Here is a 12338-nt window from a genome sequence, read left to right on the forward strand (position 1 = left end):
CTGCAAAGGGAAGGGAGTCGTGAAATGGAAACCAGAGGTGGGATGGGGTGGGGATGAACCACTTTCCTGCTTCACGTGCATGATGGGGGAGAGGTTTCCGAGCAACTATGTAAGTTTCAGATCATTCATTTATCCATTCACTCGTTCTTTCTTCTTCCCCGCAAAGAAGGGGTTGGGATCAAGCATTAGATAACAACTACTATTTTAATGAGCACCTCATATAATCTTCACAATTGCCCTGTGAATTAGGTGTTACTATCACCATTTTGTTGATAAGGAAGCTGAGGCTCTGAAAATTCATGACCAACGGTCATAAACCTTGTATGTGCCGGAGGCAAGAAGTATGGCCAGGGCTGCCTGATTCTAAGGGCCACACATTCCCTTCTGTGCCTGGGTTGGGGTGGGGGTGGGTAGGTGGGGTTGGAAGGGAGCCTGGCATCAGACGGTTCATCCGAATTCACTGTGCTCTACAGATGCATGTCACCACCTTGATCCTTGATCTTGGGCAGCCGGTGCTGAACCACTAGCGAGAAGGGAGCTGACAAAAAAACCAAACGTCTTTCATTTAGGTCTTTATTTGAACACCAAATAGGTAGAGAAAATTGTTTAAGGTGCTTGAGCATCCCACTGGATTCTTTACTTTCTTTAAGGTGCAAAAGAGGTTTACAAGTGTGTTTCATTGAACGAAGCAAAGCTGCAACAGAACAATCACATCAATAATAGTATATGCGTCGGCGAAAGGGCATATTAATCCGTCACACACAATTCGGCATTTGAGCTTTTCCCCATAAAACAAGAGCTCTACACTGAAGAACTTGTAGTGCACAAATAGCATTGTTTATAAGCTGTGAGAGAACATAAACTGGCATAATGTCACTTATTAATTCAAGTCTCTATGACCAATGACCTCTCTGTGAATGCAAAGGGGTCCGTGCCTCAGGCACCTGCTAATGGGGCTGTATGTGGTTTCCAGGGTACACAGCTCTGTAAAAACACACTGAAGATGGGTTTGAAACATGGCAGCATTTACATATTTTAAAAGTTCAGGCACATTTGGATGCAAAAAAAAAAAAAATAGAAATTTTTCTTGAATCTCTGAAAGACAGTGCAAATTGAAGTACCCTAATAGAGGCAGCAGGTACTTAGGAAACAATTTTAAGTGACTTAGAAAGAGGCCACACTCACTTTAATCCAAATGGAAAGGAACTGCAGTTAGAAACAGAGATAACACTAATGAAAAGGTGGATATTTGGGACCACAGTTAAAGTCATTTGCTCCAGCTGAGAGTAAATGTTCAGGGAGTTCATCCCGGAGGTGTGCAGTGTCATCTGAATCATCCTCCCAAGACTTGCACCAAAGAGAATCACGGTTGTCTCAGAAGCTATGTATGACTCTGTTTGTCTTTCCAATAACCAGCTTCCTGAAGCAAATTTGCCTGTGAATATCAGGCATTACTGTGGTCCTAGTGATCACTCCCGGTATCCACAGTCCAACTCAGAGTTGGGAAGGGATTTGGAATTGGTTTCATGAACCAGTGGCCTAAATCAACGGCCATTTCAGTGTATAAGATTTTAACGCAAGAACATCTTAATGGGATCAGAAGTAAATTATCAGTAAGTCCCTTATTTGTTCAGCCCCCAAAAGGCATAGGATATGGCATGGTTAAACATAGTTGTAAGGTTAATAGGGAAATCTAATCAACGACTACACTTCCTTAGGGGCTGGATTTTGCAGCCTACGTAGGCTCTTCTCTTTGGATGAACTAGCCTCTCTGATTGTTGCATGACAGCATTGCAGAATCATTACCGCAAGCCTGGAGCTAGGCAATGGCTAAAAGAAACACAGACCACTAGGTATTCCTTGGACTGTACTGCAGATGCCACTAGTTCTTCCCTAGAACTCAAGCTGCCATTATATCTGAATGGCTGTCAGATACAGCTATTTATTTTGGTTAACAGGGCACAAGTGAAATACTGAACCCTGGTGCATACCCCAGGTGCCAGTATTGATCTGCTTCAAAATACTTTCAAGACTCTTATTACGATATTTCCCATTCTTCAAATTCCTAAACCCACGTCCCCACCCTACCCTCACCCACCCACCCCACCCCGATCCACCATGGCTTTCAAACTTTAAATTGTCTCAGAGCGGGGCGGGGGGGAATACAGCATGTTCCCTACACCCAAGAGTAATGTCAGCGGCAAAGTACCAGCTGTCCATTAGTGGCACTTGAAATAAGAAGAGACTTTAAAAATTACTTGAAACTCCCGGGCTAACATACCAACCATCTGGTGTTCTCTGCCCCATTTCAAACGTAGTAGTAGCTTAACATGAATACAAACATCTCAGATGAATAATGTAAAACCCTTCACTGGATTATTGTTTGGATTTAGCTGGTATTACATCACCTATAGTCCTAGAATTTTTTTTGTTGTTTTTATTTTTTTTAAAAGAAAATCTAAGTATAAACATTAAAAAGAACCCACTGACCCATTCACTACTGTCCAAAAATATTACTACTTATATTTTGGTAAAGCAAAATTAGCTGCCCTGAATAATTTTCCTTTTCAGGCATAATCTCTGCTACATATGATTGTCTATCATTCAGGATCCAACAATAGGCATCTGGATTAGTGCTATTTTGTCTACTGTGGATATAAAAGTTGATATGAAATGTGATCTTCATTTAAATGAATAATCACCAGGCCTTAGGCATCAATGACTACATCACAAGGTAGTAATACAAAAAAAGTAAACATTTTTCCTTGGTTTTGAATGTTAACCCAGTCAAATTAAATCCAGAACAGAATTACTACATTCAATTGTCTGACAAACAAGCATTGCAATTTCAAAAAAATATATATTATACTATATAAGGTGCTTCTTAAACAAAAACAACAGAAGAATTATGTTCTAAACATTCTTACTGCAGATACTGATACATAAAATTGCCCCCCAATTTAGATGCACTTGTGAAAACAACTGTTTTTTTTTCTTGGCCCTCCCAGGTTCCCAGTCCTTTGGTGATCACTGATTGGGTCATTGGAATGGATGAAATCCACTTTTGAAACAGGCATCCCAAGAGAAGCCCTAGAAGTTTGGCTGGGTTGTTGGCTAACGCATTGCCTATCACTGGGGTTTGAGTTAACAGACGATGCGGTCACCAGAGGAAACCAAACTTTCTTTTTAGCTGAAAAGGGGAAATAATCCATAATTGCTTTAGAGAAGCAAAGACCCAGGGAAATCTGCCCTGTGGCTGGAGCAGGCCTCTCTTGTTTAGCCTATAGGTTTAAGGATTCCTATGGCCCAATTCTGGTCTTGCCCTCTTGGCTCATGAAGGTTAATGAAATAGACTCTAGGGAAGTTTGTTTGTTTGTTTTTCCCTCAAGGCCAAACCCTGATTTTTGGATGAGCTCTAAACAACCAAGGGCAGGTGTGGTCTGACCAGGCCCCAGGCAGCCTGAGTTCAGAGCGCTCCAGTCCTGGCCCTGTTCCCCCGCCCAGAGTGTGCCTCCAACCTGGGCCATGCGGGGAAATGAGGAAGAGAAGGACTGCCCCATGGACCCCAGGGCAGCCCCGCAGTGCAGTATGGGGTCTGCCAGTAGCACTCCTAAGTGGCTGCAGCCTGTGGTAGGGCCACCCCGAGCCTCACAGTTTTATCCAGTTTCTGCCCTGCTTTCCTCTTTGGTCTCTAGTACCTGCAAGAATCATGCACGTTTACTATTAAGCCCACTGCTCCAGGGCTAAAAGTGTCACCAGGGTGCCTGCTCATTTAAACTGCCCTTGGTCATAGCCTGGGCACTACCCCTAATTCACCTTGTAAGTTACACACCAGGAAGAGCCGAGCAGAGCGCCCTCTGCTGATAAGAGTGAGATCACACCAGAACAGGTCCTGAAGCCCATTTACTGCAAGTTCTGGGGGGTAAGGGCTTTCTTTTATAAAATGGAAAAAAACCCAAAAAACAAGAACTTATCTCTCACAAAGGAACTGGTGTATGTGGAGGTGACTTAACTGGGATCAACTTGCTGTTTTCCATGGGTCCATGGGAAGCAAGAATTGGAACCCATGACCTATACCTAGTGCTCTCAAAAGCTAATGGTAAAGCATTCAGCAAATCTGAAGGTGCAGTGTATTTAGTTGACAAAGTGTTGACAGTTAGGGGCTCTTCCTTCCCTGTGTGCATCTTGTATTCCTATAGGGGAAGTGGGTGCACAGTCACCAGATATTCTGCTACAGCCATGCAACAGAGCAGAAGCTTTAAGGTCTGACTTTACTAAAATGATATGTTACTATAGGAATACAAGAGGATGTTATAATGAACCCTGGACCTAGCTTTCTCCAAGTCAGCAATTAAAGGAGCCACTTTCAATTCTTTCCTGTGGCTTACGCTTCAATAAGATCCATTAAAAAGTGCTTCACATTCACGGAGGTGAAATGTCCACTCTCCAGGCCTTGGGTCACAAGTAGCTAAAGTGCACAGTCATCTGAGCCCAGCTCGCAGACGGAGCTCAGTCATGAAATGCTAAGGGAATCCTCATGCTGAGTAAGGTAGCAAAGGGAGAGAGAGAGAGCTGTTAACAAAGAAAGTAGCCCTGGAATAATCCCTTTGGCTGTTCCCAAAAGAAGGTGTGCCACTTAGAACTGAGCAAGCAAATGAATGGCCACCCATATTAGAAAGCCAGCGCTGGGTGCATGCCAGAGTGTGTGCAGGGGCAGAAGTCGGCTAGAGTGATGCACGATGTGGATAAAGTGCGACAGGGATTCTCAGAGCCCTGGGGGAGCCGCGGAGCTCTCAGATTGTGGTGGGGAAATTCTCTGCCTCCCCCGTGATGTAATACGTTTGCAAGGAATGTGATGAAGTTGAGCCGGCGGTGGCCAGCTGGCTCTGGTTCACGTCCTCCGTGGGTGCGCTCCCGAAATTGGCTGGGGCGTGCAGGCGGTGGGCGTCCAGCATCTCCAGCAGCAGGTCATAGAGAGGCACCACATTCTTGCACTTCATGCTGTACAGATGCTCCATGCCTTTGTTACTGTGGGCGGGAAGACACAGACAGGACCGCTTTAGACCATCCCCAGATCCAGGACTGCTGAAATGCCGAGGAAGGGCAAGTGAGAAAAACCCCAGCGACACTGATATGCCAACCTTTCTTCCTATTTAAAGAGCCAGTTTAGGGTTTACTATGCAGGTGAATTTCTTTCCCTCTATCACAATTACATCTAAAAAGAGAACAGATGAGATAGGCTACCAGGTAGGAAAGAGTTTTTATTTTTTAATTTAATTAATTAATTAATTTTTAAATTGTTATTTTACTTTATTTTTTATTAATTTTTCTTGGAGTATAGTTGCTTTACAATGCTGTGTTAGTTTCTGCTGTACAGCAAAGTGAATCAGTTACGGATACATATATCCCCTCTTTTTTAGATTTCCAGGAAAGAGCTTTTTAAACGTGCAATAAACCGTTCAAGAAGTTCCCTTGCTTCAAACTGTTCAGTTGCTTCCCGTGTAACTCAGAATAAAATCTAAATTTCTGTCCGTGCTATGCAAGATCCAACTAACATGGCTTGTCCTGCCCCTCTCCCTAACCCACTCCCTTTAACCACCCTAGTTTTCATGCTGGCCCTAAAGAAACAAAGCAAGACTTCCAGACTCAGGGTATCTGCCCTTGCTGTCCCCCCACCTGCATGAACTTCCCCCAGATCTTCGAATGCCACCTGCTCTGAAAGGCCTTCCATGACCCCAGTGGCATTCGGCTCAAGACCCTGCAGGTTTAGCGGTTGGCTTTCATGTTACTGTTTTTCTCCCAGCACTATGACAACCTGACCTTCTCCTATGAATGTATGTCTTGTATGTATGTTTATTCTTGTTCCATAAGCATGTGCGCGCACACACACACACACACACACACACACTGCCAACCTGCATCCCAACACACACTGTGCAAGTTCAGTGAGGGGCTGCAATTTGTCCATCCCGTAGGTCTCCAACAGTGGCAAGAACTGGTAAATGCTCAGAAAATATGGGCTGGACGGACCTAGGGAAATGCATGTAAATGGTGCTTCTCCTCTTACCGCTCTTCCCCCGACCCCCAGCCCCGTCCTCCACCAGCTACATCTCTGCTCTGTCCCCACAACACTACCACCAGGAAAAAAAAAAAAACAACTATTCTCTAGATTGACATTTCTTTAAAAAGAATCATGGATCATGAGTAGACAGACCAAGAACATCCTAAAAAATATTTGCATTTTCAGTAGGGAAAGTCAGCCCTAGCTGGAGACGCGCCATGGAAACATAGCATCAAAGTGATTTGGGCCATATGACACAACCACCTAAATTACGTTTTCCAGTGGGATTTTGTTTTCTTCTTTTTGTTTTAATTTAAAATGCTGTTCAAGTTGAATGCCCCTGGATCTGACACCGTCTTCCTCTTGCAACCTAATGAATCACATTTACCATCCGATGAAATCTGGTGTTAAATGCTCTGAATAACAACATATGGCTGGGGCCAAGCTTAACACAACAGAGTTCCGTGATTCAGATTGGCTGTAATGAGGCACCATAATATTGTTGTTGGTATGTGGGTGTGGGTGTGTGTGTGTGTGAGAGTGAGAGAGAGAAAGCTCAAAGCTTGCAATAGAATAGCAACTTCTCTCCAGCTCGTCACACAATACAAACAGGAACTCTTGCCGCTGTGGCCCTTGGCCATGTGTTGCCAGTAAAACTAGCAAGGCCTGTATGTGCAGTGCAAATATACTTGGTATTAACTAATTAGGCTGGCTAATGCTGACAAGCAGTTAATGGATTTGAAAATCCAGCAATTCCTACCAACAAAAAAAGACCCTTCATCTGTGATACATGGTTTCTACATCAGTGAAATTCCTAGCTTGGAGTAGAGCTAATACATTTTCTTCAAGGGGAAGGTTACTCTCTCGGTCAGGAAATTTGGTAGGGGATTATGTTATTCTGATCTATCCCTCTCTTCCCTATGTGTAATATTCATCAAAAGAAATGGATGGGAAAGGACTGAAAATGTGTACTCCAAATGCAGTCACCTACTCAACTTGGCCAATGTGAGGCCTTCATCTGTGACACAGGGATTCTTGGGGACTCCCTAAGAACAGAGACTGCAGTCACTTTCTCCCCAACTTTGGCAAGTGAAAGCCATCATTTGTGAATTTCAAATTCATAGGAAAAACCTCAGGTAATTTGTTCATTCATTCATTTATTCACTCATTCACTCAGTAATAATGTTGTGAGCATATACGACATGTAAGACTTCATATACGGCACTGTGGGACATACAAAGAACGAAAGATACATTTATTTTCTCAAGAAGCTAACAGTTGGCAAAGTTATCTCCAGAAAAGGAGGCACCTGGGACTTTGATGGGATGAACTTCTTGCCATTTGACTCAGTCTCAAGGTCTGAAGACCCCTTAAAAATTAATCGAACTCTTTCTAGACACCTTGGCCCTTCCCTCATAGCCACTAAGAAACAGAATCTCTTTTTCATTCCTGGGGTTCTGGTGTAAGCCCAAGGTCATAGAGACTTCATCATGCAGGAGTGTCATCACTTCACCTCACTGTTGTGGCCTTTCTGGAGTAAAGAATCCGATACTTTCTTCATCTCTTCCCTGCAGGCTGGGTTCTGTTCAGGGGAATGGTACCCACTAAGCCTCTGGCCAGCCATTTAGAATGGAAACAAGGCCACTTTTACCTTCTGGCACAGAAAGACTCTATTTCCTCTGCTATCGTCCTTCTATAGAAAATATTTATTGAGTAGTTACTACGTGCCAAGCCCTATGCTAGGTGGTGCTGGGTACACAGAGTAAGCAAAATGGGTTGTGATAACTGCCTCACAGAGTTTACAGTCTAATGGTGCTGAAAGAAAAAAAATGAGCAGTAACAATGAGGAAGGACAGGGTATAAATCTCACCTAGGTGTTAAGGGTCAGGAGATGCTTCCTGCAAGGAGTCACATCTAAGCTATGATAGATTAGCTTACCGTTCAGGAAGATTCACTCTCTGTGCCATGTGTCCATGATCCTTGACTTTGGGCTGTATCATGTGACTTGCTTGGCCAATGGAATGTTCGTGGACATGACTTAACTAAAAGATTAAAATGCACTTCTCCAAACAGACTCACTTTCTCGTGTCTCTGCCATCAATATGAGAACATGTCCCAGCTCTCCTGGGGCTACAAGGAGGGCAAGAGGCACACGGGGTAGTCACCTGGCCAACCTTCAGGCCCGCAGCTAGATGCAGAGTCTCCCAGCTGTGCCCTGCTTCCATCAGCTGACCCACAAATGTGTGCGTGAGCCCAGCGGAGGGAAACAGCTGCGCAGCCCATCTGCAGCCTGCAGCGGAAGTCCCCCTTGACTCAGAGAACAGCTGATTAGGGCTACAGCCCAGACTACCAGGAAGTCCTGAAAGTTAAGTAAGGCTAGAGCATAAGAAGGAATATAAGCAAAATAAATGGATTTATACTTTCATCTAAAAGCAATGGGAAGCCATTTCAAGGCTTTAAGTAGGAAAGCAATGTGATAAGATTTGGTATCAGAATGATCACACTGGCTCTACTGTGGAGAATGGATTAGAAAGGCTCTGAGTTGAAGACAGGGAGACAGGTTAGGCAGCTGGGGCAGAAATCCAGGAGGAGATGATGGTGGCTTGGGCGAGGGTAATGGCAACGGGGGTGACAAGAATGGATTGAGAGGGATGGAGGAGTCAACGTTGACCATCCACAAGGTGTTTGGACCCAGAGTCTCTCATTTAGAATTTCCACTTGTTAAGTAAGGAGAGTGCGACACAGGAACAGTAATGGATGTGCGCAGTGCTTTCCGAGGACGAGTGTGCTCGCGGACTTCCCCTGATTGGCTGGGGCCGAGTGAACAACCAGACGGGACCCTCCTCCCCTGAGCTGCACGCGGCACACTCTTCCCCGGCTTAGGATCTTGCGCATGCGCCAAACTGAGCGAAAGTATCATCTCTCTGCAGGCTTCTCTGACACCCGCCCACACCCCAGACTGAGTTACTGCCTCCCTCTGCTATCCTCCCACAGCCTTTATGCTATGTGCCGGGAACCGTCCCCAGTGTGTTATCTGTTCTCAGACGTCAGCCCTTCCTGGGCCAGCCGTAGCATATTGTTGGGGGCTTGACTGCTTTACGTCTCTCCCATGGGAAACCCAAGGACGCCTCACCTCATGTGCCTGATGTGAGAGAGGATGAGGAGGAGCTGGGCCAGACGCCGGTGCTGTTGCTGCAGAGTCAGGCCCGCTTTGGCCATCAGATGGATCAAGGTGTCTGTGATCTTGTCCAGGACACGGTGGATATGGTCCTTCTCTTCCAGAGACTTCAGGGTGCTGGACAGAAATGTGTACACTCCTGAATGTGCAGAGAGAGAGTGAGAGAGAGAAACTCAAAGAGGATGAGGTCCGGGAAGCTGGGCATGTGCGTGGGACGTAAGACTGAGCCAGTGCCCCTCCCCCCACCCTGCCCCCGCCCGGCAACGGGGAAGTTCGGGATCTATTCGGTCCAGGCAACCATGCAAAATTCCTTAGGAATATACGTGGGTGAGAGCACACGTTTAGGAAACTCATGTGGCCCCCTGTGTGGGAGCCAGTTTCCAGGATTTGTCATCAAGATTCCCTGGAAAGGCACTGTTCGCCTTGGGGCCATGGTGGTTGACACCAGCCACCTCTCCTCTGACACGCCTGTCACCAACGCTATCCTGTTAACGCTGATGACAGCTCCACGAAGGAGGCATTATTGTTCCTTTTCACATGAAGAAAGCGGAGGGCAGAGAGCTGCATTAACCTGCTGAGCGAACTCGACAGGATGGAGCAGAGTTGAGAACGAGCCAGTGTGCTGACTCTACATCCGGTTTTATAACGGAGACGCTAAGTTAGAGACACGTGACCTCTCGGTGAGGTGCACAGAGAGAGCAAAAGTGATTTGCTAAGTGACTGACAGGCAATTTTTAATTTGCTGTTACAGTTCAGGTCAGCTGTGGGGCCTTCGTACTTTTCATCCTCAGCTGAAAGGTTTATGATGCGAGGGTAGAGAGGCCCCCGGGAACTGCTGTATTTCACTGCCAGGCATGTTTTTTTTTTTTTTTTCCCCTCTTGCCTTTTTTCTGGTAATAAATCCTGCTCTCGGGGCCACAGGTAGACTCAAGGCTGAAATTAGACAATCAGGTCACTCTATCCTTTTGGATAGTATTAGCCCTGAGATAGACAATCAAAGCTTTTTCTGAGTTTGCATATGGAAGTTGTGGGCGGAAGTTCCTTCCTCTAGGGTGGAGGCACTGGGAGTATGAGAATGTGGGACCTGTAAGCGCCATCTTCCAGGTACGTGGAGCTCCCCCTGCAGAATGGAGCCCAGCGACGACCAGCAGAGGTGATAGTTACCTGGGGGAGGCAGGAGGGGGGAGGGGAGGGAAGGGAGAAATCCTGGTTCCTGTCATAAGGTCCTGGTTCTTACTTTTTTCATTTGACCTTAGAGCTTCCATAATGTCCTTTCTAACACATGAATCCATAAATCCCCTGTTTGCTTAAGATAGTGTTAGTTGGGTTTCTGTCACTTGCAACTGAAAGAATCCTGACTCTTTGACTTAAGTTGCGAGCTCAGCCCAAGGAGCAGAGGAAGGTGAATGATTAAGAGGTGAGAAGTACTGAAAGCAAAAGGAGGGCAGGATGGAGTATTCTTGTCTTGGGACCACAACGATGGCTGTTCTATCAAGTAAACACTGCAGAAATCAGCTCCTCCTACCCAAATGCATCATCTCGCAGGGCGCAGATGACGCGGTATTTTTCTCAGGAGATACGTCTATTTAGCAACATTTTTTTTTGGTCTTATGAGCCCACTGGCCCACCCGTAAGTATATTTCTTCTCCTCCCCTCCCCCCATCCTCACTGGTATTTTCAAGTTAAAGGCCCCCAAGTTTACGAATCCCCGACTTTGTACTTGTAACGCAGTGACGAGTTACAGCTCACACAGCAGCCTGTAGGTCGGGAATGGGGAAAACACCCACACAGAGGAACTTACAGTACATACAGTTGTAATTGCCTGGAATGGAAAAGGGCTAATATTTAAAACAAATACAACAACAGCAGAACCAGAATGGTCAGGCTCTGGGCTTACAGGCAGTAGAATAGAATAATGTAGTTTTGATACCCGGAGGCACTCTGATACAGAGGAAATTGAGCACAGAATGAGTAAGCAGCGGACAGGCAGTGGGATAAGAAAGAAATTGCTGGATTACTTATGTTCCACGTGGGCTTCTGATAAAGACTGTGTCCACTAGAAAAATGGGCAAATGTCTAGTGGCCTTGGTGTTGGCCGGGAGGTAACGGATGGCAAGGGAGGTGTATGCCAGTGGGCTGGGGGGGTCAGGGGCAGCCTCTCCAGAGCCCCACGGCCATGCCTCTCCCTGCCCTCATGTCATCACACACATTCTAGCCTCGCGTCTCTCAGAGGCCCTGCGTCTGGCTGGATGTCCTGGGAACCTGCCCAGGCCACAGAACTGAGTTAATCCAACTTGGATGCTGTGTTTTCTACCAAATTCCTTTTTTGTTACCACCCAGGATGCTGGCCTCGTTCATCAATAATCCCATTCTTGTTCGTGGAAACCACAGAACCAAGGAGCTTCCATGTCCCCGCGTGGGAAGGTGACGCTCAGCGGCACCTACGTGTGTGCACAGGGTGAGGGCACCCTGTGCAGAATCACGGGCGTCCTGAGGGCCCGCGTTGCACTCTGCCCTCTCCTGTGGAGGTAAGAGCCTTGGCACTCAGGCTCTGGGGAGTGTGGTTTTCCCTTGTGCCGCTGGTTCCCCATCCTCCCGTGGGCTCCCCCCTCCCGCATGCTCTCATTGAGAACCTACTGTGTGCGGACGGTGTGTCACGAGATAGGGATTCCAGGCCTTATTTTCTTTTAAGCATTAATGTCTTAAGAGCAGCTATTGCCCGTGGAGGAAGGATTGTCTTCACACTGTCTCTCGGGATGCAAGCCACTCTCAGAACAAGCCTGTTTTTCTAGTCCTGTTTTGGCACCAACACAGCTTATCATCTCATCCTTGCGAGATGCTTCCTAGCCGTGCAAATATACTTCGAAATAAATATACAGTCCTGTAGAAATGCCAATAATTGACAACTGCAGCCATCTTCCTTTGGGGCTTTTCTGGCAAAACATGTGGTCCGTGTTTGCTGCCTTTTGCCCCTAAGGGGCCGGTGGAGAGAAACAACAGAAATCCGAACTCCCAGAATGCTTCAGGTGCTCTGGCAAAAGCCAAACAGGGTTCCCGGTAATTTCCATATCCCAGGTGGTCCCTGCCACCCTGGACAGC

General features: G+C 46.3%; 1 protein-coding gene across 2 annotated transcripts in view; it reads right to left on the reverse strand.

Moving 5' to 3' along the window:
* Positions 1-559: 559 nt before the first annotated feature.
* ESR1 (estrogen receptor 1) overlaps positions 560-12338 on the reverse strand; it is a 395464-nt gene continuing 383685 nt past the window's right edge. For both annotated transcript variants that reach the window (XM_067701750.1, XM_067701749.1), the window contains exons 8-9: positions 9195-9378; positions 560-5028 (exon numbers count right to left, since the gene is read on the reverse strand). In XM_067701750.1, the coding sequence (XP_067557851.1) occupies positions 4794-5028; positions 9195-9378 (419 nt within the window). In that variant the 3' untranslated portion in view covers positions 560-4793. The remainder of the gene's footprint in view (positions 5029-9194; positions 9379-12338) is intronic.

This window comes from Pseudorca crassidens, chromosome 13 (assembly GCF_039906515.1).
Source record: "Pseudorca crassidens isolate mPseCra1 chromosome 13, mPseCra1.hap1, whole genome shotgun sequence".
NCBI lineage: Eukaryota > Metazoa > Chordata > Mammalia > Artiodactyla > Delphinidae > Pseudorca > Pseudorca crassidens.